The sequence below is a fragment of the Caloenas nicobarica genome, chromosome 11 (genome assembly GCF_036013445.1).
Source record: "Caloenas nicobarica isolate bCalNic1 chromosome 11, bCalNic1.hap1, whole genome shotgun sequence".
NCBI lineage: Eukaryota > Metazoa > Chordata > Aves > Columbiformes > Columbidae > Caloenas > Caloenas nicobarica.
In genome coordinates, this window is record NC_088255.1 from 10,304,240 (window position 1) to 10,329,863 (window position 25,624).

At 37.8% G+C, this 25,624-nt stretch overlaps 1 protein-coding gene across 2 annotated transcripts; it reads left to right on the plus strand.

Moving 5' to 3' along the window:
* Window positions 1-35: 35 nt before the first annotated feature.
* On the plus strand, window positions 36-24,506 carry CRBN (cereblon). 2 transcript variants are annotated; one of them, XM_065642821.1, is made up of 11 exons: window positions 36-185; window positions 3,794-3,906; window positions 4,071-4,273; window positions 5,162-5,311; window positions 8,782-8,944; window positions 12,360-12,422; window positions 13,146-13,230; window positions 14,694-14,809; window positions 17,714-17,778; window positions 19,190-19,321; window positions 20,761-24,506. In XM_065642821.1, exons 1-11 carry the CDS (start codon window positions 119-121, stop codon window positions 20,942-20,944), a joined length of 1,341 nt encoding a protein of 446 aa, XP_065498893.1. In that variant the 5' UTR covers window positions 36-118; the 3' UTR covers window positions 20,945-24,506. The 2 variants fall into 2 exon arrangements, with proteins under 2 accessions (XP_065498893.1, XP_065498892.1); XM_065642820.1 differs by having other exon boundaries at window positions 3,791-3,906; window positions 20,761-24,505.
* Window positions 24,507-25,624: the final 1,118 nt, after the last annotated feature.

Genomic DNA, 25,624 nt, shown 5'->3' on the forward strand with positions numbered 1-25,624 from the left:
GGCCAGCAGCTCCGGTGCCCCCGGGAGACGCCGCCCAGGCCGCGGCGGCTGGGGCTCCTCCCCCCGCCTCCTCCCCCCGCGCCGGCGGCTTCCCAGGCTCCTCTCCGGGTAAACAGCGATGGCCGCCGAGGAAGGAGGTGGCGAGCCCCAGAACAACATGGGGAACCACCTACAGCTGGTGCCCGGTAATGGCAGCGGCCGGCTGGGGGCGCGGAGGCAGTCGGGGGGGCTGCGGGCCGCGCCCGGGAGGAGGCGCTGGGCTGGGGCGGGCGTGAGGCGCCAGGCCGGGGAGGGAGCTGGGGAGGGGGCCGGACCCCGGTGCGTGGGCGGATCGGGGGGGTCGGGGCTGCAGGGGGCTTGCTTGGAGCCCCCGGCGATGTGGGGCGCGGAGCTTGCCCTCCGCCGGGCTGGGGAGAGGGCGAGCGGGGCCGAGGCGGAGCTGTGTGGGGAGAAAGGGCGCATGGGGAGCCGGGCGGTGCTGGGCTGGCTTCGGGTGGGCGGTGCGGTGCGGTGCGGTGCGAGCGCCGGGGCGTGGGGCTGCAGCTGCCCGCGGCCGCTGCCTGCGGGCGCTTTACAGCCCAGTGGAGCGAGCCCGTCATTCTGCGGCGGGAGGAGAGACTTGGTCAGGGGTGTCCGGGCACCGGGAGCTGATCGGGTGAAACATGCGCTGGAGTTTCCGCCCAAGTGTGCAAACGCAGACACTCTTCTCTGTAAATCTGGACCTCCGCAAAACCGAGCAAAGTCCGAGGAAAACACTTGTTGTTTTAGAAAGTCTCTACTCAATTTAAATGCTCTCTCATGCCATTAATAAGCAGGGAAGCAAGAGGTGCCGTGCACAGGATTTGAGGGCAGCGCTGGATTCCACACACTGTCCAGACTTCTGCAGTGTTTATGGTGGAGTTTGTGGGCCAGCCTGGCTTGTCTGTCCGTGTACACCAGCGTAATTCCACATGTGGATACCTATTGCATAATAACATACGTTCTTCTGGTTTAGCATATGGTGCCTCCAAACCGACAGGAGATCATATGGTTTTGGAAGCAGCTCATGCTAAACTGAAAAAAAAAAATTCAGACTAAGCATGCAAATGAGAATGTAGCAGTAAGCCCTACCAGTAACCAATGTGATTTCCTACAGCAGGAAATTCTGTCAACATTTTATGCCTGTATATTTAAAATAATATGAAAATGTTTCTGGAATATTTTAGGATATACAGCCTCAATATTTCCTACCCTCTTCCTGTGTTTTTTTTTGTTTTGTTTTGTTTGTTTCTGTTTGATTGGTTGCTTGGTTTTGGTTTTTGTTTTTTTGTGGAGTTTTTTGTGGTTTTGTTTGGTTTGGTTTTGGTGTTTTTTTTGTTTGTTGTTTGGTTTGGGTTTTGTTTTTTTTAAATGAGGTTCATATTTTCTCATTTCTGCACAAAAGTGTTGAGAGTAGGTCTGGTAGTATTAGTGAGCCAGGATGAGCACCCGGGAATGCCTAACCTGCCACCAAGGAAATGTGAGCCTTGTCATGCAGCATGCCCTTGGCACTTACATTTCCTTTGTTTTTGTGTCTTGCTAATCTTGAAATTTAAAAATCAACAAAAATATATTGAAGAGTGTAAAACATGCAGTTTCTTTTGCCTTCGGTCTCCTCTTCCTGTAGTGTGATTGAGGAGGAGAGTGAAGACAGCGGTGTTTATTTGACATTCATATGGTGCTGCTGCAGTAAAATGAGTCATCGTTCCTCTCTGCCACCACACAGCAGCTAGTGTGCGCTTTTGGCAAGAATGAGCTAAAGTTTGCAGGGCACAGTTCTTTCTAATCAACTGCTATTAATTCCTTTTGTGTTCAGAAAAACAAATGAAACAGCCTCTCTCTAAAAGGCTGTTAAAACTACTAATGTCTGATGCAACTTGATAGAGTGCATGCAAACCAGAATATAATTTTTGGTGAAGTCAGCTTCCTTCCCCTACCCTGCACTGCACTGCTGCCCCAGACTGAGCAAAACCTTCCTACTCTCCCTCCATCAAGCTAAGCAAAATGCTGGATGTTTTGTACATCTTAAACATTTTGCAATTGTTTGTGGTTAGGGCTGCTAACTGAATATAGTGGAAGAGAAATTTCCTATAGAAATGGAATATTTTTTACAGTAACTAGGAAGATGGTGTCTTATTGCTTCAAATTCTGTAAGTAGGTAAAACACCAGAGAGCGTCTATAACCTCATTTCTTGTCGTGCCGGATCATTTGTTGTTGATATAAGTACACTAGAGGATGGATCCAAAACATCAGTGTGTTGTGCTGTGCTTTCTCCAGAGAAGGTTCTGTAAATTATGATTTTTTTTTAAAGTGAGGTGAAACAGAAAGAAGACCATTGACTAAACATTTTGTAAAGAATACATTTAACAAATGTGTCTGAAGGTCGAAGAGGGAAAGAAAAGGTTCTCCAAAACCAGCTTATAGTGTCTTCTTCATTCTTCTCTTGTCCTCCTACTCAGAAAAAGTAAGATCTTGGTGAAAGAGGGTGGTACTGCTCCACTTTCTGAAGGAAGACTCCTTCCCTCTGGAGCATCTTCCTTTTGTAAGATTTGCCTACACTGCCTTTCAGATAACATAATAACGCCACCTTTTACATTTTCAACTTTGGATTATTTCTTAAGAAGATACTAATTGTAAAGGCGGGCAACTAGATAGACTGTTGTAAAAGTGTTTTTCTCCCTGTTTTGTAATATTATAGCTTTCAAGATCTAAACTATGTTTTTCAGCACCATTGGGATTATCCATTACCCAGCAGCTATTGGTGTAAGAGTCCTGCAGATTGGTTTGCAAAGTTTACAATAACATCTATTTTACATGTAGCATGGTATATAAATACTGCTTGTGTTGAAAGAAATAGGATCAAGTAATACAGTTACAAATGTGCACTAATTACATTGCATTTGTTTTGGGTATGTACAGGCATGGTAATGCACAGAACAGTCATTGAAACCAGAATTTTATAGATAGATATATTTTTTTATTATCTTCAGTATGTTTTCTAATTTACTTCTAAATATTTATACAGCTTTTATACTGGTAAATGCACTATGTATGTGTTTCCAAAATAAAGTCTATGATAATTTAACTGTCCTCTTGCCTGAAAGTAATTTTACAATTGACACCTGGAACTGAGAAATGGGAAGAAAGTAGTGATTTTTAAATACTATTTTGTGCCAGAAATTCTTTGCAGGGTCATTTTATTTGCTTCCTTAGTAGTTGCCTTTGATGGGTTTGTGTGCTGGAAGTTGTTCTTGTGTTTGGTACACACAGGAGAGGCTGACAGCAGTGAAATTGCCTAAAATACCAGCAAGTCTTTGCATGAATATAGAGCTTCAGATTACTTTTAGCTCGCTTGCTTTATGTGTGCAGTTATATTGTTCAGGTTTGTACTGCTCCAATTGCTGTATTCAGCATCCTGCAAGGAATTAAGTTATCTGGCATCCTGGTATACAAACAGAAGAGATTTAGAATTGAGATGAGGAAATAGAACTGTACTGGAAATCTGAACTGACAGGATTGTTTTATTATATTCTGCCAAGAAAAATTGTTCTTTGACCTTTCAAAAATAAATTACCAGTTTTTGACACTTTCTATAGAACAGTGATTTTGCTGTAACAGCAAGAAAAATATTTTTCCGAGTTTAGAAATACAAAAGTTGCTTCCCCATGAAAGGCTGTAGCCTGGGAGCATTGAATGCATTTCTCTGATTTTTCTCAGTATCTTAGTCTTTGCTGGTTGTTTCCTACACAATATTCTGTATGTGCTTATTAGCAGAGAGTGAGGAAGAGGATGATAATGAAATGGAAGTTGTCGAAGATCAAGATAGTAAAGAAGCTGAAAAGCCAAATATCATCAATTTTGATACCAGTTTGCCAACATCACATGTGGTATGTTCTTTATACGTTGTCCATTAAATCCATTTGAAGAAGTTTTGATTGGTTTTGTGTAATTATATTGTAATATCCTGAAGCCAGAGACCTAATCTTATTTTATCCTTGTAAATCACCAAAACCTCTTATGCTGTTGTCATTTCCTTACTTACTGTTTTCAGTATTTAGGTTCTGATATGGAAGAGTTTCATGGAAGAACGGTGCATGATGATGACAGCTGTCAGGTGATTCCAGTGTTGCCCCACGTGATGGTGATGTTGATTCCTGGACAGACGTTGCCTCTTCAGCTTTTTCGCCCCCAAGAGGTTAGCATGGTGCGGAATTTAATTCAGAAAGACAGAACGTTTGCTGTTCTTGCATACAGGTAAAATACACGAGTGGGTTTACTGATGGTGTGCAGCATGTATGTTTAGCACAATTTCTTTGGATACTGAATCAAAACCAGATGGTTGCATAAGTTCTGTGGTGAATAACATAAGTTGTGATTTGAAATTACTTGACAAAAATTGTCTTACAATACTTAATGAAGTATTCATCTCATGTTGGGTAGCTGCATCACGGTATCACATGTTTGTGTAGAGAAGCAATAAGTTTTGATCTGCTTTCCTTGTTTGAGCATCCTCTTGATTTCAGTAAATGTTTGAATGTGCTGCTCCATTTTGTTTAAAGAATAAGCCTTGATCTGAAATGTAAAAATCAGACTCTTGTTTTGAGAACTGTATTGTTGTAAAGGTATATTTGCTATTTTTTTTTTTAATAAATTAACAAGTACAGACAAATGTTTCACAGTAGAATTGAGAGACAGGAGGTGATAGAAAAGTAGAAAAGGCTAATCTGCGCTAAAAGAAATGGAGAATGTACCTCTCTCTTCCCCCAATTTACTATGAGTTAGTCATGTAGGAGGTGGGAACAGTTACTTTTTTTTTTAAAGTCAATCTAAAGAATTTTGCTACTTTCAGAATCTGTATTTGAAATGCATATACACTCATGATTGCTGTATTCCTAGAATTTCACCTCTAGACCCCAAAATAAAACCAAGTCAACTGGCAAAAACCTCCAATCAAACAAAACATTAGAAGTTGCTTTTAAAATGGAAAAATAATGATTGCACTTACTTGAAGGTATTTTACCAAATTTACTCTTTTTGTAGGACTAATTGTGTAGAGTTGGTGCAGGTAGACTTAACTCATTAAATCTGTATGAACAGTGCTGTTTGGAGGGTAGGTAACCTTTTGAATTTTGTTACTTTCAGTAATGTACGTGAAAGGGAAGCGCATTTTGGAACAACAGCAGAAATATATGCCTACAGAGAAGAGCAGGAATATGGAATTGAAACTGTCAAAGTGAAAGCAATAGGAAGACAGAGGTTCAAGGTGCTTGAAATAAGAACCCAGTCAGATGGGTAAGAAAATCATGTGTTTAATTCTATATACTACGAATCTCATTTCACTAAAATGTTTACATTTTACTGCAGGTGCATCTGCCCTTTCAGTCACACAATTGACTAATTAGTATAGATGCTAATTGAATGTTTAATCAGTAGCTTCTCTGGTTATTAAGGACTTATGGCATTTCCTGTTCTAAGACTGATGTTTTAGTTGTTAATAACTTTGCTGTAAAATTCTCTAAAGAATAGCTACCTGTAGCTTGATTTGATGTGTGTGAGAAGAGATCTGTCAGAATGACTTTGTTGCTGAAAATTAAGTCAGTGGAAAGGTGTTGATTTGCCTGCAGTATAAATTCTAAAGATATATTTCAAAATCTCACACCCTTGTTTCAAAACAGATGTGAATCGAGAAGATACCATATCAAGTGTGTGCTTTCTGCTCTCTTATGGAAAGCCTCTCTGATAGTGACCTGATCCTTGTGGATCCCTTCCAACTCAGGACATTCTATGAGTCTACGATTCTATGACCAGATTCTGCTCTTTTGAAAAACTGTGCCTTCATTTTCTGAAAGGAGACCTTTCTAGAGATGGTCTGCATTGGATGTGTTCCACTTAATAACTTTATATGCAATTGCAGCTCTGAACCGCTGCAGGCAAGGGTCTGACACTACAGCTAATGACAATATGCTTGTCTGGTTTTGTACTTTGAGTGATCTTTATCTGCTGATCCTCAAATACATACAGAGGATTCAGCTGCATGATTCAGATATGGAGAGGTGGTGGTTTTCATGAGAAGTTGCCCATGAATGGGGAGGACTGGAGTCTGGTAATAGTAATGGAGAAAAAAGTTGCTTCTCTTTTTCGTTTTTCCCTTTGTAAAACAAAAGCACACTGAGATTTCTGGATAAATATTTGAATATGAAAATCTTGATTTTTGCTAACTACAAGCAGCCCATCATTTTCAGTTTCTCAAATACTAAATCATGTTTATTTTAACCATTGTTACAGTTCAGTACATCCTTACCTTCAGCAAGTCTCACCTCTTCCTTTCTGACTGTTCACTGATAGGAAAGTGCTACTTCTCCTGTTACTGGCTGACAGTTCTTTTCATGTGCTGGTCAAACACTCAGATTGACTTCGACAGGAGAGTATTCTCTTCTGTATTCTGGTCCTGTCCTTTTAGATATCTTAGTGTGATACCTGTGATATTTAGAAGTTCCTCTTCTAGCCAGTTTTATCATATTAGGTAATTAATCCCTTTTTCCATTTATAAAAGGGGCTGAGACCCTTAACAATTAGGTAAGAGTGTGGTTGCTCTTCTGTAATTTTCAAATTCTTCTTGACATCGTGCTCTGCACCGTGTATTGCATCACGGGCCTCTGTCAGTGTCACTATCCAGAGATGCAGGCACCAGACATGGATTCTGTGAGCATGTGACCATTCTTAGCACAATTGCTAGAGGTTTTTGTAATCTTTTCTGCAAGGCATATGGCATCTTACTCCAAATTCAATCTAAAGCCGATCAGCTGTATTCTGCTATTGTCCAGTATAGTGTCATTGCTTTAGAAAGAGGCCCAGGAACAGTAATGAGCTCAGCATTTTCGTATCCTTTTATGACCTGCAGGCAGAGAAATGAAGAATATGTGTGCTACTTGCTATTTCTCACTACCATTTGGTTACAAATAACATATTCTGAATTTTAAAGCTTAGAAAAACCATTGCTTGAACACAAGATGGCAGTACTTGGACAACTACAGTAACAACAGCATTGTTCCTGAGAATTCAGTATCCAGAATTAGTTGAGATGTACAGTGATTTTGTTGTGCTGTTAAAGCCTTTGATGGTTTTATATCTACTGACTAGCAGAGATCACTTTTACATGGCACATTCGAAAGTTTCCTTCATAAATATGAATTCTTAAATGTATGAGAAAAAGGAGATTGATTCTCTCCCCGCCCCCCCGTCATGTCAAGCTCTAGATTTGTCAGAATAACTTAAACAATATGGAGTTACCCTACTTTCAAATACTTCACATTTTGTGGTTTTGGGGAATGATGAGTGAATGTGAAGCTCCTATTATAGTTTGTCAGTGCGCTTCAGAGGTATGAGCCTGTGTCCTTCAGTTCATCCTGAGGGAATTGTCTTCTCTGCAGGTTAGGAGATGCTCTCCAGACTCCTGTGCCACTGTGCTCACTCTTTCTGTGAATGAGCCTGGTTCCGTGGTATTTTGCCGTCCTGCCACTTTTGTCTGTGCATCAGATGGACAGAAGAAGGGAATCAGACCCAAGAAGAATGTAGTGTTCCATCTGTACAAATAAAGCATTTTCATTAAGATCATGTTCCTATTTTTCACGTATTCAAGGCAACCAACAAAAGAAACAAGTGTGACCAGTCTAAAATCCTTTTTGATAAAGAGAGAAAAATATTGAGCTTCTTAGCAAGAAGAACATCTCCATAGTTCTTTGTGTTTCTGATTACTAAGTGCTTATGGCAAAATATCTTTTTGTAATTTCTAGTAAGTTAAGAGTTCAGTGTTGTCCCTGCAAGTAAAATTGGAAATTTGTAATGACATGCATCTTAATATTTCAGGATTTCTGATGCATAATACTGTTAAAATGTAAAGTCCTTCCTGCTAGACAGTATTCTTACTAGCCCCATAACTGTTGCTGAACTCTTTGTGGAATAGGTGACCTGGTTGATGCTAGGATGTTAAAAGGTGATCAGTCTATATCCCATTTCTGCTGAATTTGAACTCTAGCTAAGCACATAAGCTTTTGTGGTTTGAAGATAGCAAACTGCATTTCAGCTAAACTTCCTTTCTGAGGTTTTGATATGTAATAGCTGACTGTTAGTTTGTGCCAGAAGCAACCTGAGAAGACAAAAATCTAAAAATACAATGCTGAGATGGTAGAATATTCTGCTGTGTTGCCACTGCCAATCTGTCTTTAATTCTGTCCACCACAATCTCCACAGATATCTGGTGCTCCAAAACACAGCCAGTGGAAAAGATACCCAACTGTGAGTGTGGAAGGCGAAGGGGAAACAAAGAAGAAACTTTTGCTGAGAAAGTTAAAGCAGTGATCTTTGTGGAGTTCTGTGTGCCAGTGCAAAAAAAAAAAATTGGAAAACAGCTATTTCTGACTTTTAAAGGAAAAATAGAGATTGCTTCTGTCTTCAATTTAGTTAGACCAAAGTCCAGTCAGGACAGTGGCTTTAATAATTTAGCCAAGGCATGAGATACTCAGTGTTGTAAAACAGCATGTGTTTGGTTTACTGCAGGTATGCTGTATGTTCCCTAACATAATTTGACTTACATCAGTGCAACTTTAAAAATCTGATAAAATAGGTTGCTGCTTAAATTCTATAGTAGTAGTAGTACAGATTACTAGATCTGTTGTACAAGCCTATGTTTTTATAAGCAGTAAAACAAGGTTTTTTCAAACACTTGTATATGTGTGTATATATATATTTAATTATTTTATCAGAATCCAGCAGGCCAAAGTACAAATCCTTCCAGAGCGAGTGCTGCCTTCAACAATGTCAGCAGTACAGCTTCAGTCTCTCAGCCGCTGCCATATATTTCCTTCTTCAAAACCTACTGCGTGGCAGGACCGAGCTATACGTCAATGGTGGCAGAAATATCAAAAGGTTAGAAGCCAGTTGTGGTCGTGGTGTTTTTCTTTAAATTTTTGATGGTATTTTGAAAATCAGTGTAAAATTCTGTCTGTTTATATTCAGAGGAGGGTGCACAGGTGGGATACCAGATGCCAGTCTCCTGCTTTTGTCACATGTTGCGTGATTGTTTATCAGCCAACAACAGTGGGGAAATATGCATTTTGTATTATGAGTTCTTTTTGGTTTCAATTACAGCATTGTTGGATTAAGATTATTACATAATCCTGTAATATTACAATTATTCTTTTTTTACATAATTAAACACCTCTGAGAGATTGCTGGTTAGTAAACCTTGTAGATGATGAAGCGTTGGTGGGAAAAAACCAGTAAGTTTATAGGGTTTAATTTGTAGGCAGGTCAAAGAAGTATCCTAACTTTTACTGACATTGCTTTGACAATAAAAATATTGGCAAGCTGTTGACAGTGCCAGTGCTCTTACTTTGTACTTGTGTTAATGGCTTGGTTTTGAAAGTAAGGAGGCTTTTGTTTTTCTGTGACTGTTTGGTTTAGGTAGAAGAAAGAGCAGAGGTGGTTTAGAGGTGACTCCCAAATTTTGGTGATGAAACGGAAGACCTGTGATGGCGTAGTTGTTTGGAGTCACAATTCCATTTGCTAATTTTGCTTTAAAACCTGCATCAGTTGAAGGATTAACTTCTGTACCTGCAGTTACTTGTTTACAGAAAATGTGGATCTGCCTTAGAATGAGACTCTAGTTTTTTAACTCAGTCAAATATTCCCACCCAGATGGTAAATTTTTATATAATATGTATCTAAACTTCTTGCTGGCTTTTGTGCTTAGTCATTATCTTTGCCAGATCACAATATTCCTATACAATGCATTTATTCTGGCCAATTGTACATGTATTTCTAAGTCTGTCTTTTGATTGATTAGTATTTGTTTAACAGATTTACCTTTTGTGATAGTTAATAAGTAATCCCCCCCTTTTTTTTTGTTAAACTGAATTTAGAAGCTATCTTAAATTTTATTGTGGTACTAAAAGTGACAAGATAGGAAAGGGTCATAAAAATCTCTGATTTTTTTCATGCACTCTGTATATGTTGACATAGTAGTTACTAGCAGAAGACAGTGCTGTTACACATCAAGTGGGTAGATTAGCAGTTCCATGGTCTTACCAGTTTTATTTCCTAGAGCTTTTTTAATAAGTATGAAGACTTTACACTTCTCTAGAAGTAGAGGAGAAATAATCATTGTCGAGGTGTTGGTATTGTTAAGCAATTGGGTTCTACTTTCTTAGAACCTAATTTTGTTTCACTGACACAAATACCGTCTTTGCTTGTTTACAGTGTTTTTGCAGCGCTGCAGCTGTGACAGTACTTGGAATCAGGAGGGAGTTCACACTGAGATTGTAGGGCAGAATTTTCAAGAGCCTTAAGTGGCTGATGCTAGGCCTAAGCTACAAACTTTTGCATTGCGCAGGAGAATAATAAGGTGTGATTTGTGCTAGAGACAGCTGTGCTGTTTAAAAGGTGCTAAAAGATGCATTTATACAAGTGAATGTGCGCATTTACCAGTACACTGCACTTTCCTTTAGGAGTCTGGAATAAAACATACTGTCAAAAGGACAATTTTGCTGGAATAAATTATGTTCCCATAATAAGCACTGTGCCAGCATGTCGTACTAGCACAGTTATACCAGCGAAAGCCTTTCGAGTGTAAACCAAGCCCATTCTCAGGCACTGTGCAGGCTTTTCAAAGAGTCATTGCCATTAACAAGTATGCGTGGAAGGCTAATGGGACAAGAGTTAGCACTGACGTCAGGAGGATGTGGTGATACAGGGCAAGCTGACACTCTTGAAAAAAAAGAAATTGTGGGGTTTTCAATTTATTTATTTATTTATTAGTTATTTAACCTGCCGTTTCAGTCAGTGGTATGTAAGAGGAAAGGTACTGTGAAGTCTTCTGTGTCTGTAGAGATCTTTGGAAGTACCTCCAGAAATTAATATAGAATGCTAGTAACTCTCCTCACTGTCAGAGGCAGTTGAGGTTTGGATTATTTTTTTTTTTCCAGTGGTTTTGAACTCTGTAGCAAAAACAAACAAACAAAACAACCCCAAAACATTCATTAATAGCAAAAAACTATTGATTCTCAGAGTTCTTGAACAAGTTCATGTATGAGTTAACAAGCCCAGAAACATGAAGCTTCATGAGGAGGAGGCTGGAAATCCCTTTCCAAGAGTGAATCTGTCTGACAGCTGAAATGCAGTCTGCGTGGTTTATGGGTTGAGATACAGATCCAGAGTAGGGGCATTGACCTTCATCACTTATTGATGCCAGCAGAACTATGACTGTTTCCAATATGACAGGCTGTGCCTCTCTAGGTTTACTAATATAATGAGAAACATCAGACAATAGGACTTGCATTTTAACAACGGTTTGTTCTCCATACATGGCAGCTGTTACAGAAAATATACTTGCTAATTAAAACAATAACATGAGTTTTGGTGTTCCTGAATTCTTTCCTCAAAGTGCCATTAATTTGCTGTGGATTTTAGTCTCTATTGCCTGATTTTTCTCATTTGTAGCGTAAGGATAGTTGCCCTCAAAGGGAAAATGAAAATTTAATTTGCAAGTATTTATAGAACAATTTGAGATCCTCTTTTGGAAAGCAATGTGGTTATGTAGTGAACTGCTTTTTAGATTTTTATTAACCTAAATTTATCAATTTAAGTGTTCTGAAGTCAGTGTAGAGAATTGGTTAACTAAGTGAATAGCCTTACACTGCTGGAAATTTGGTGGCTAAGGAATTGAAGTTTTCTTAATCAGTAATTGTCCTGCTGTGAGAAAGCACCCTCTGGAACTCCTGACTCGTGTGTTGGTATTTTTAGTTGTTTTTGACAGATTAGTTTTCAATTTAAAATATCATCATATATCCTTTGAATTTATATATGTCAGCTTAAAATACCTGATAGGCCTGTTAATCTTCTTTCGTTTTATTTATGCATTTGACTGAATTAGTATGTACAGTTTAATCACCTTGCATAGTGGTTTGCTGTAGTTGCTGAGTAGTAACAGCTGACAGAGACTAAGGAACAGATGCACTATCTAATAGTACTTAAATTTTTTGAACTGTCCAGATTTCAGGTAGATGCTCTTTTGAAAGGCATAATACTAAACATTAGAAATATTTTTACTACTAAGACAGGTTTTCTGAGAAAATCCATGTATTTTCTGCCTCGTACAGAAGTTTTAGCTGTCAGTACATTTGAGAAGTGGTTTGGAAGCTTCCTGTTGAAGTACTGGTCCTTATGGTGATAGTTTGTTGTATCTTTAAATAATCTGATATCTCTTCTCTTTATTTGTTTGAACAAGAGCCATCCCTAAAATCTGCTAATGTTAAAGAATAAATATTTCTGGTTTTGATTTTAGAGGAAGTTCCACTGTGCGAGTTTGACATCTTGGCCTCCCTGGCTTTACTCTCTATATGACGCTGTAAGTTCACCTTATGTATTAACAAATAATCTGCAGTTAGCTTTGTATGTTTTAATATCTAATTGTTGGGTAATGTAAAAGCTTTAATTTTGTTTGCTCATAAGTTACGCTTCAAAGAAATGTATGATTTTCAGTCTACTGGTAAAAGAGCAGGAAGAGCTTCCCCCTCTGTATAGCTGTTCACTTGTGCCAGAGTCTGTGTCTGGAGTGGATAACAGAGGTTCAGGTTCCTGCTGTGTGGTCTCAGAGCAAAAACTTGATCCTCTGCCCCTCATGCTCCAGGTGAATGTCCAAACCACCAGGGTGCTGGGTAGTCTTAGGTCTTTCTTTCTCGTTGAAGTTGGTTTACTCTAAAAAGTATGTATTTCTGTATATACCTGTGTATATTAGTACATAAAGTAATTGGTGTAAGAGAGGCAGAAATAGGGCGGAGGCCAGCCCTCATCTCATTTGCGCAGTTCTAGAGTTTTAACAGTTGTCTCCTTATCTCAAAAGTTATAACCACACTGGGGCATTGGTTCATTTTGGCCCGTTTCCCATCCTATTTTGCTCTTAGTTTCAAATATGTAGATATAAAATGAGTCTGTTATTATTGTAGGTCTTAAAAGGTAATGTCCACTTAGGGAAAATAGCTTACTCTACATTTTGCTTCCTTTTTTTTTTTTTTTCCTAAGAAAACAGAAATTCCTATGTATTTAAATTAGGCTTTTCTTCTAACAAAAGGAAACCTTGATGGAAAGAGTCAAGAGGCAGCTACATGAATGGGATGAAAATCTTAAAGATGAATCTCTTCCAACAAACCCAATAGGTATGTTGTTTTTTAGCTTAGGAACTCAATTTTTTAAAAGTTTTCTAAGAAAACAGAATTTAGATAATTCCATTTTATTGTCAGCCCATCCCTCACTTGCAGTTTCCAATAAATCTTGATAAATGACTTTGACAAAAGGATGATAGAGCTTTTAAAGACGTAAATATCCTCTAACTACACAGAAACATCTTCAGTAAAAGAAATAGAAATCCATTGTGCTTCATGGCAAGAGGAATGTGATCTAAGTGTTTCATAAGAAAAGCTAAAAGCATACTAGATTTTAAAAGTAATATTGATGTTAGTCCAAGTGTTAGTGTATATAATCTCTTTGTTCTTACTTCTTATTACTTCTTAACAGACACGAGGGAAAATAGCACCAGTAACCTAACAGCAAAAAGGTTGAGGTCAGATTTCATGCCTTAGCTGGCGTTGGGGTTACGCCCCAGTGAACAAGTCTCTTCTCTCTGCAGGTCTCTGGGATCTAATAAGATGGACATTTCAGTTGAGGCATTCCTAAGGGGAAAAACATTCTTTCCTGTGTAGACTAATAAGGGGAAAATTCAAACTGCAGCCTTCAATTAATTAATTTTTTGGGGGGCACTTCTTTTGTCATTGTTCACAGCACACTGATATTTTGCTGGTTTTAATTTTCAGCTTTTGAATTCTTTTACAGGCTCTGAGGAATGAGATGTTTTCCAGCTTAGCAAGGTTTTTGTTAGCTAAAGTAAAGAATTACTGTAGGAAAGTCCATTACCTTTTGTGCTTGTGCCTTTTAATACCTGATTGAAGTTGCTGCCTGAGAATTTGCTACTATATGAAAACTTTTTTTTTTTTTTTTTTAAATTCTGGCTTCTTGACTGAATATTTTTGGATCTAATTTTGTTCTGCATTCAAATATGGAAAAAACCCTCCAGAAGCGAGTGTATACTGTATACAGAATATGTCTTTTTTTCCTGCTCACAATATAACAGTAAAGAATGCCTTCTTAGTACTACCGTGAGTAATGTAACTTGGTTGTAATTTATGAAGGAGGTGCATGTTCAGAGTTTTTTCTTTAGTATTTTCCTTCTCTCATAATAGCATTGTCTTTCTTTTTGGAAGGGGCAAAAAAAAGGAAGTGCAAGCATAAAAATAACCACCAGTGGCTAGAAAACACAGTAATTCACTGTCGAAGTGGAAGTCTATATCAGTGTTCTCCAGGGTTCAGTTCTGGTTTTAGAATCTGTGACCTTACCAGCATTGTTCAGGCTCCATCACTGGCGATCTTCAAGTGTGTTTTAGGCAAATCTTAGAAGAGGTTTTATATGTACATGATCCAGCCTCAGGGCACAAGAATGTACTAAGATGAGCTCTGAAAGTCTATTATAAACCTAAGTTGTATCACCCTATCTGTAACTGAGTAGAAGCAGTAGGTTTTATTTCTCTCTGAAATTCTAACAGGCCTGGTACTTTCTTATTTCTAGATTTTTCTTACAGAGTTGCTGCTTGCCTGCCAATTGATGATGCTTTACGTATACAGCTGCTTAAAATAGGTAGTGCTGTTCAGCGACTCCGGTGTGAATTAGATATTATGAACAAAGTGAGTATTTTTTCTTTGCTTGTCATTAAATTGTTCTCACAGAAAAACAGGAGTTAGTGTTACAATCTATTAAAAGTATGAAATTTCCAAATAATACTTCTAGAGAGAGATTTTGGGTGTTCTTTTATTTCTTCCTTCCCCTTTAAAAGTTTGCTCAAGAAATAAAATGCTCTGCTCAAGATTAGCCTTTATGTTTGGCAGCAAGCAGGAAACATATAATAATACTTCCTTTCATTAGAAATGGTATTTCAACACCTCACAGCACTTTTTTTAGCCAAGAGATGGTGCTAGAAGTCCAGTGTTGCTCATAACCATCTTAGCAACATCATAATCCCATACAGACAGAATAATACACTGCAGTCAGGTAGAATTCTGCTGTGAAAACTTGTGGATTTTGTAAAAAAAGACAAATCTTTGTAGTATTGTAGTATTTCACATAGTACATTTCTTTCTAATAACATATACTTTCTTAATGAGTCATATTATATATTATAAATGGTAATGCAACTAAGTATTGGTCAGCCTCCTGTCAAATCCCACTGTTCTAGAAACAGCGTTTGCAACATGATCTCCAACAGCAGTTCAGGTCACTATTCCTTTTCCAAAGAGGAAAATACGGAAAAGAGCCTTTGATATAAATACAGATTTTAACTGTGAAGTTGTTTATGTGTTTGATAGTGGTAGCTGGAATGTTTACTATTCAGTTCTTGAATTGAGCGCCGAATTAATATTTTGTTAATACATTGGTATCACAAAGAGTAGCCATATACACCTTGCTTGACCCCGGCCTTGCTGGTTTCAAGTTTGCTGGGGATACCAAAGAACAGTCTCAAACATTGGTATAACATAACCCTGGTCACTGTTGTGTTTGTCTACTGGATATACAGCAGTGGAAACTTCGCCTGTTTACCTAAAAAGTACTGCCTCTTTCTGGGCGAAAGAGAACCAGAGTATGATTTTAATACCATTCCCAAAGTTCATGCACCAAAAATCTCGAAGGGAATATAAAGAGAAAAGGAAACAGAAAACATCTCTTCCCGATGCTGCGACAAAAAATGGACAGTTTTTTGCGTGAGGCTCTGTGATCAGCTTAAACTTGATTTGTCTTTCCTGAGTCAGAAACTCTGAAAATATTCTGATATTCAGGTACTACTAAGAACTGTTCATGTTCAGTACAAGTTCCAAGGAGACAAGAGAACTTAAGTTAACCTCATAAAATGTAAAGTTGATTTTTACCCTACAGCAAAAAGATGTTTTATTCATTAAGATGAGGCATTTTATTCTGTAGGTGTAGTTAACTGTTCTGTATTACTGTGAGAATGCTAAATGCATTATGTTTTTTAAAATATTTTTTTAGCAACATGTATTTTGGTCAGATCCACTCTTATGCCGGGCTTCTTTAATGAGAAGGGCTGCTCTGGCAATGTAGCATATGTTTAGTTTTGTTTTAGAAGGATGGACATAATGTGTTTCTTTGTTCAGAATGAAATTTACAGTAACATAACTGATTGTAAGACCTGATCCATTTTCTGTTGTCTTTGATATCAGTGAACTATATTATACTTCTAATAGCTTTTCCTGTTATTAAAGACAGCTGACTGTTTCTGTGCTGATTTTCAAAGGCGTGTACATGACTCGCAGCTATAATACTGCAAATTCTGCTTGAGAGCACTAACTGTAGTAATTACGTTTAGAAATGGAGGAATGGAATTAAATATGTATAGATAGCTATTTAATTCCATCCCCCCATTTCTAAACCTGGATTCCGAGAGGGTCATATGAGCATTAGATTATAATCTTGTGTAAGGGTGATTTAGAAGAGTAAGCGATGGCAGGTGTTACAGGACCCTGGTAGGAGAGAAGGGCGAAGTGTGATTTAAGAAGGGAAGCGAACTGGCATATGATAAATAGTATCTGTAGAGTAAGAGCAGTTTTCCTCCCCCAGTTTCTGATCAGTAGACAGTGTGTTGAAAATGTGGAGCAGAACCAGTGTCACCTGCAAGAAAGGAGCTGGAGGAACTTGAAATGCAGCAGCAACCCCAGAGTGTCCAAGGAAAGGAGAGAGTAAAGACTGACATAAGCCTTGTAGTATCACTTGAGTGCAAGAGTTGGAGCTCAGGGAGACTCAGAAGCACAAACTGTGTTTTACTGCCAAGTTTTAAAAGGGAATACGCTCACATAGGGACTTGTCCAAGTGAAGGTGCTAGAGACGACATTTTCTTCCAAGATATAATGTATCATGTTTTGGCTAATTTCATATACATTACCCTTAAAAAGAGGTAGAAGTAATGCACCTCCTGAAAATTAATCATAGTGTTCTACTAAGCTGATTTAAATGCTTGTTTTCTGGGCAGTGCCAGTGATGAATTGTTTGTACTACTTTCTAGAAATTGTAGGAGATAAATTCATTTGTTAAAATCTTTAAGAGAAAGATCAATACATCTTACATATTTTTCTTGAGGAAATTAAAACCACTGATCTACAGTATTTTCAAATTTTAGAAAAACGTAGAGGTTGCTTTTGTACTCATCTACCTTTTCTGTGTTATATGTTAGAATAGCAAAGGCTTTTTTGTCTGAATTATCTTTTAAAGACCTTAAAGGTTGACTCATTTTTTATCTTTGTGTAGTCAGATCCTGTTCTGTGTGGGGGAATGGGGAGAATATGTAAAAAAAGTTTTGTCTTTTAGATAACAATTAGTGTTTATGTAAAATAAGTAAAATGCAGAGAGAAAAAAAATTGTCCTTTGATAGAAAAAGAAAACATAAGTGATTGCTGCCCAGATAAACAAAAAAAAAGTTACAAAGTCTGTTCTGAGGGAAGGGGAGAGACATTATTATTTGCTGCTGTGCTTACGAGTGTCTGGAAATGAATGAAATTACCCTTCTTGTTTTTCTTTTCAAGTGTACATCTCTTTGTTGTAAGCAATGCCAAGACACAGAAATAACTACCAAGAATGAAATATTCAGGTGAGTTTATTGCTCTTAAACTTTGGGAGGTTCTTGATCAGAAACATTGGCACAGCAAAGCAGATTAAGCTGTGTTATGTCTTATAACTTTTGTGTTTTCCACAGCTCTAATAAAATTTAAGTAAATATTTATAGAGGATTTTCTTTATAAAACAAAACAGGTTACTTGGGTTTTTTTAATAAAAAGTTCGTAAATCCAAACATCACCATGTACATTGTAAGGGAAGCTAGTGTGAAACGCCGTGTTATGTCATTTAGTCCGGCACGTTGCCACTGAAGAATAATGCACTCTGCGGTGAGTTTTGAAGGTTGAATTTGTTACATATGAAATTTGGGATCTCATGAACTTTATTCAGAAATAATAGGATAAAAAATTATTTTGCAGCACTTCATCCCAACTTCTATATGTCAGCAGCAAAGTGCACTAGTTGTGTGGTACGGATAGGCTCCCAGGATGATGTCGTGTAAGGAAATTTATATTTGACCTATATAATATCTTCCATGTTCAACAATAATAAGGCCATACATTTTCCAAATAATTGCTGGCAGTCTTGTCACTACTTTTAATCTTGAATAACTAATATCTGTGCATCACCTATGATAATGTGAAGGTTAAAAGATGCCTTGGTTTAACAAAACAAGACTCCCCACAATTTTCCCGTATCAGTGTGATAAGAACCGATGTTGTAATTAAAAGCTATTTCTTCTAATCAAATTATGGGTTCCAGAAACCACAACTCCTGCTGTGTTGATATGGTGTACTTCAACAGAAGAATTACGAGAAATTAGTATAATGAATGAATGTTTCGGCTTACTTTTAAAGTTAGATTTTAGAGTAGCAATATAGTTGTTGCTTCTATTGGAAGCAGCAGGTGAAATAAATGATGAGTCTGTCATGCCTCTTGTTTATACTGAGCTGTAGGTTTTTGAGGGAAAGATTAATAACTGCCTTAAATGAGGTAGATCCCTTGGTGTCCTGGCAGCTATCTTTGAAGTAACTTCTCCCATTTAACAAACAGCTAGGCGAGGTTCGTCTGAACATAAGAATATTTTAATCCTTACTCCCAATAATATGTATTTTAAATACCTTTCCTGAAGTAGGGACTTAAGTAGATAACATGAATAACTTATGTCAGTGAGGAATGCATTGTATATACGACATTGGGCACTTACTAAATTTCTGAAATTATACAAAAATGTGACCTATGGCATTTACGTTAGCATCTATTTTCTTTCAATTTTTAATAATATAATTAAAGGTACACTTTTTTTTTACAGCCCGAAGTGGTTCATCTGCTGTGAAAAATAGTTTTACGCATGGTTGGCAGTTTTTCCTCTGTTTTACATTTGACAGCCTTTGGTTTTTGTTTCTTCCTTGAACTCTGACAAAGTTGTTAATTGCCTGTTGTAGTTTATCCCTGTGTGGACCCATGGCAGCATACGTGAATCCTCATGGGTACATCCACGAAACCCTTACTGTATATAAAGCCTGCAACTTGAATCTCAGTGGACGACCATCAACAGAGCACAGCTGGTTTCCTGGGTAATAACAGTTAAAAAAAAATTTATTAGCAAATGACAGAAATTTGGTTGTAAGTCTATTCCTATGATGGTGGAATAGTAAAGAAGTACTTTTTGAAACATGTATCATCATTTCGCTCATATGAAAAATAGGAGAGTAAACTTAGGGTTTTTTTCAAAGCACAGAATAAAATGGAAAATTCAGACTTTCTCTTTAAATTTTTTCAAATATAGAAGTCTTAAGATTTTAAAACATAGTCTTGCATCTGAGAGCTATAATAGGATCCTGATTCTCTGGGAGTTTCTTTGTGTTTAGTTTTCTATAAGCCACAACTAATATCATAATTGTTTCTGTGCAGCTTTCTTTGATTATAAAGTAAATAAAGTGCAAATGGGAAAAGGAATATATAAATGAAGTTATTCTACTTAGGTACTTTTTTAAAAATTGAAAAACTGAATAAATGTTACCTTAATTTAAAAATTGCTAACACTGTAATCTGATTGCCTTTTGATTAATTTTTGACTTGTTTTCTTTTATTAGTCTTGCTCTCTGAAACAGCAGAATTAACTGTCAAGATGTTAAAGTTTGCGTAATAATGAAGAGTCTTACATTAATATGTCATACCTCTCTGGTAGCTTAAATTTAAGTTTTGTAGCTAGATAAGCATGCTTCAGGCACTCATTCAAAACTTTGATTATTTAACTCTTAAAAATAGCTGAAATGTCCAACTATATTTGCATTTGAGTTTCACAAAAATATTCTACATGGCTTCACATAAATTTTCTTTGAATATATTTTCACCAGATCCCTTTTTTGTGTGGTCCTTTCTTTACCATAGTGCCAGATATCACTCTGTCCCTTTGGCTTTCGTGTTCTGTTCTAAAGCAGCATAAAGTATGTTGCTGTATTTGTAGCCAGTCCAAGGTTCTTGACTAATGCATGTGCACATTTACTCTTCCATTTTCTTATGTTGCTTGTGGTCTTGGTTTTTTGTTTTGTTTTGTTTTTCTGGATTATCACCTAGCACTGAATAATGACTTGGGGGCTGTATGGCGTATCTATCATAAGACATGCATGCTTTAAGACTCCCTGAAGAAAATTTATGGCTCGTAATAACTGGAGTTAATTTTTTCTCATCCTTATGTGTTTTCTCAGCTCTTTTCTTCTATGAGGGTTTTGAAATATTTATGTTCTGCCCTTTAAGGCTGTTAAAGCAAAGTTCCATTGCTCTGGAAAGTGCAATTCCCTGTTAATCTAGGAGCAGTGCAAAAATTGCTTTTATTTCCATTAAGTAACATATGCAGGGTTTTTAGCTGAGCACCTGGATTCCCGAAGATTCTTTGAAAATCTAGCTTGTGTCTAGTATTCCTTTCTTACCTGGCGAGTGAGCTGAGTTCCAGTATTTTTAAAATGTATTTTCCTTACCTGTTAGCATCAACCTTTTGTTTTGTTTTTGGTAGGTATGCCTGGACTGTAGCCCAGTGCAGAATATGTGGGAACCATATGGGATGGAAATTCACAGCTACCAAAAAGGATTTGTCACCTCAGAAATTCTGGGGATTGACACGGTCTGCTCTCCTGCCGCGGATTCCAGAATCAGAGGAAGACTCGGGCCACGATAGATCACCCTTGCTCTGCCTGTGATCCAGTAACCTGCTCTGGAGAGGAATGGGCAGTAATCTGTCTCTGAAATGCATCTGCTCAGTTCTGCTTCTGATGCTTAAACTTTAAAAACCCAGGAACTCACACCCACACTCAAAAAACACCAACCAAACAAGCAGGCTCACTGCATTTGGGTTTGGTGTGCATCCACATCACTGTTTCAGACACGCTGAGAACTGAAGGTTGAATCTTTAAATGGCAGAGGAGGAGAGGAGGTGGCGTGAGACACCAAGAAATCTATCTGATCTGTCTGGACAGACTTGAGACTGAACTCTCTCCTTCCTTGTATAATTTCAGAAAAAATTTACTGCTATCAACTTGCAGTGAAAGAAGGTGGGAGAAAACTAAAATTACAAACAAACAGAGTATAATTTATGCAATCTATGTATGGTGGTAAGATACCAGTTACTTGCTGCGGAGTATTTTCCGTAATACACTTAAAAGCGTTTTTGCTGAAAGTCCCTCTTTCTAACTATGTAGAATACTTCAGATTTTATGCTCATGCTGTTTCTCAGATGTTTGCTGAGTAACCATCAGACAGAGTACAAAACGAAGTATCCTTTCTGGCTGATAGTGTGTTGCCAATGTCAGTGGCAGTGCTGCGACCGCAGAAGCAAGAGCTTCCTGCTACCTGCAGTTGGAACATCTGCGTTACAGGATGCCCTTTGAAAGGAACCCACATGAAGTGGTTGGTCCTTACACGTTGTCCCATCTATTTAGTCTGTTTGACTTTAGAAGTCTTACGTTTTAAACTATTTATAGAAAATATAAAGGTCAGTCCTAGAACATAAACTACATTGTCATTTACTGTTGAATGTGCTTATATTTACTTTTGAGAATTATTTGTGCTTATTTACTTTTGAAAAATTATTTCTGTGAAGGTTAATTTACCAGCATACATGTCCAGGGTTCTGTAAAGTACTCTCTAAAATATGTAATTATGGAGACTTTTCAGTAGTATTTATTTTGACAAGTGGGAGGCAACATCTCTTCAAATTTTTTCTTTTTACACATTCATATCGTAAAGTAAAATTTCACGTTACCACCCTTATCTTAGAAAGAGCAAACATTTCTAAATAAAACACAAATCAAAGGTAGTGCTTTTCGTTTTGTCTGAAGTGCTGTCTATGCTGCAGGAATTGGGTGCCAAAATAGGGCAGATTTGTCACTGATTTATTTTGTGGGTGTTTTTTTTTTTCCCCTCAGAATGCACTTTGGTGATGGAGACGGAACACTTGTTCAATGTGTTTGTGTGCATACATACTTTTCTTTTGAAGCTTTATCATTCACTCTTTATTTCTTCACAGTAAATCTTTCAGAACTTGCATTGTTTAAATATAACTACGCAAAGCTACTTAAGATATAGGAGAGCAAACGCAGGACAGATCCTCCAGTGCCAGGCAAGTAGCTGATGTACATGACAGAGTGGTACCTGGTGCAGTGCAGCAGAAGAGATGCCAGATGCTGAAAGGCTGTTAATTATGCTAGGTATGTAGAAACTAATGATTGTGTAACTCAGGTGTAGTTCTCTGAATCCTTCTACCTCTGTGCTCTGTAATAACATTTTTTTTTTTTTTCTCTCCATAGACATCTTTAGTGCCATATTTGATTTTGTGTGCAGTGCTCTGACTTGCCAATGAACTGTGAAAAGCAATACTTCTTTGAATAGAATTCTGAACAAATAGAGGGTGAATGATGGCTCATTCTCTATGAGAAAACATTCTGTATTTTGATTATCTTTCTATTATAAACGTTCAAAAGGCTGAAATGCTAAGCACTAGGGTGAGAGTGAGAGACTGTGAAACCTCTGTACTTGGGTAATGACTGAAATCATACTGAGCTGTCGGCTCACACCCTGCACAGGCACACGCAGATGTACACACACACACGGCTTAGCTGTAGGCTTGGTTTATTTTGTCCCTCAAATACACTCAGTATCTCTTGTTCCCAGTACCCTCGGTAGGGCTTGTGGGTGGCAAGAAGTTTGAGGGTGCTTTAAAGTACCTTTTGGTGCCATTTGCTTTAGGTAGTCACTGAGGATATGGTAAATAAGGTTTTCAAAAATTATTGAGGTTTTTTTTCCAGCTATCACTGAACTTCATCAGGTCTTTGGGTTTTTGGCTGAGTCTTTTGGATTGCCTCAACTAAAAATGGCATTATGTTTGCAATGTTCGAGTATAAAATAGGCATATTTTTGGTATTGTGTATATATAGTCAAATGTAAACTAATATAATTAAGTGAGATAAGTCAGGAGTAAATTTAGCACTAATGTAATTTTATTGTTGATGATAGTGTTCCACCTGCCTACTCTTCTGTTTAATGTTCACCATTTCGAAATCCACGACACTTCCCAGGTTGAAAACAAGGTTGCTGCAAACAAGGTGAATCCTGCCACTGGCCCTTGTAGTGCTACACACGTAAGAATGCTCAGAATGTGCAGCACGTGACCTACAGGGTGGATGTGGAGTCATGGATGGTTCTATATGTTGGTTAATAATTTCTATGCTTCTCTTTTTTTAAATTTTTTTTTTTCCAGAGAAAACTACTCAGTTGGGATTGTGGTAAATTATTACTGGCAAATTATGACATCACATGCTTTTGAGAGCTAAACAAAGGAAATCACATTTTTATGGTAATTTCCTGTATTTACTACATTAATTGGTTGGCACGTAGCTTCATGCATTAATTAATCTGATCAACTTGCCGGCTGCTGCCAAAAGGTATCGTTTTTATTCTCTTCTCTCCCACCCTCATCTCTGTCCCAGGCAGTGGCAGGTTGGTGTCCTGGCTGTGCAGCGTCAGGTCTGATGGAGGGAGGAGGGACAAATGGGTGTCTTGTAGGGACAGCAGAGGGACTGCCCTGCTCAGCAGCAGGTCTCGGATGGGTTGGAGTGTCTGTAGCATAGAATTGCTCATTTTCAGGCTGTTGTTGCAATAGTGTAAAGACGTCATACAATCAGAGCCTGTAATATTGCAAGTTTTCCTATCTTTTAGTTTCATTTTGATGACTAGGTAGAATCACATAGGACACTTGCACTCTTGGTCTAAAACATGTTCAAATACTTTACTGTTTGTGTTTTAATAATGCTATTTTTGTATGTGCTGCAATTCATTTTGTTCCTCTCTGTTTTTTCACCTTTGGTTAATCGCTTTGTAAAAGCTGCAGAAAGGGTAGCACAGTCTCTGCTTTAACTCTTTCTCTGTCTGCCTTTTGAGACAACTTTTCAGAAAAATCTTGTTGCTTGCAAACATTTGCAAAGAATAAAATGCAGACTTGTTTCAAAACTGATGGGTTTTTTGCTGATTGTTGGGAAGAAAGAAAATGTTTGAGTTTACATTGTGTTTTGAACTGCTTTGCTTCCCGAAGTAACATGTTCAGTAAAGAGAGTTTTGGCTTTAAGAATGTGCAGGCGTGACTGGCAAAGGAGAGAAATAACATAGGGACAGCGTAGTTGGTCATTCAAAAAATAATCAAAATGAAACATTAAATATGAAACATTAAATCCTTCATCTCAAGCTCTTTTCTCTCTCTCATCTCTGCACTTAATTTGCTTGAATCCACCTGAATAATTCTTAGCTTTAGTCCCAAATTGTTTCCTTCCTTATCAACTTCCCAAGGTCTAAGACTCCTGATGAATTTGGGATGGTTGCCACTCTGTTAGAAAAGTCTTGCAGTTTTTTCCTAAGCACTATACAAATATCACAAGGATGTTGTGACAGTGCAGAGTCACTGCTCCACAAAGCCAGAGGCATGTGGCTGTAGGAAAGCCGCAGAGAAGCACAGCTTCCCAGCTCCTGTGTCTTTCCACGTAGCTTTGTCTGGAGTTACACTGCCTAAATGAGGCTATAGGATGGGTAGTTCAGGCAATAAGCAGTTATGGGAAGATGCTGAATTGAATTCCAGATTCTTAAGGAGCTATTGTTTTACCACATTATAAAGAAATTGCCTAAAATGTCAGAGCTTTAAATCCTTGTCCTGTTCCTCAGCTTGATAATGAAGGACATTGTTAGTCTCTCCAGCACTAACCCTCTGCCATGGTAACAATCTTTACTGTCTGGCTGGAACTGGAAGCAGCTTTTTAAGGGAGGAAAAGGCATAATTATAGTACAGCCAGTCACCTGTGTAGTGTTCTGTAGGATTTGTTTATTGAAGCATATAAGAAAGGTCACCCACCTGAATGAAAGCCCTGCTACAGCACTGGCTATCTGAAAAGATTGTCCCTGACTGTGTTGAAGCCACAGAGAAATTATAAAAGCTCTGAAATGGAAGCATGTTTTACTCCTTAATCCGAGTCCTCTCCTAGAGAAGGTAAATATAACTTTTAGAGCACAAACTTCACCTGTTTCTTAGTGTCATGGCCCCAATCTTGGTACAGAGGGTTTGTGTCTGATGCTCTCTGTGCATTTTTTTTTCCCCCCCATCCCACTAATATCCCTGGGTCCTTGTGTAGAAGAACAGAAGGGTGGTATTGCCATCATACATATATATATGATCTATCTATAGCTCCTAAACTATATATATATAAACATTTATATAATAACTATGTATTACACCCCCACTGTAGGCACACACATATATAATGTATCTATTTATGACTCCTAAACTTTATACAGATAATAGCTACTAAAATAACTTTATTTATATAATACATATATCTTAT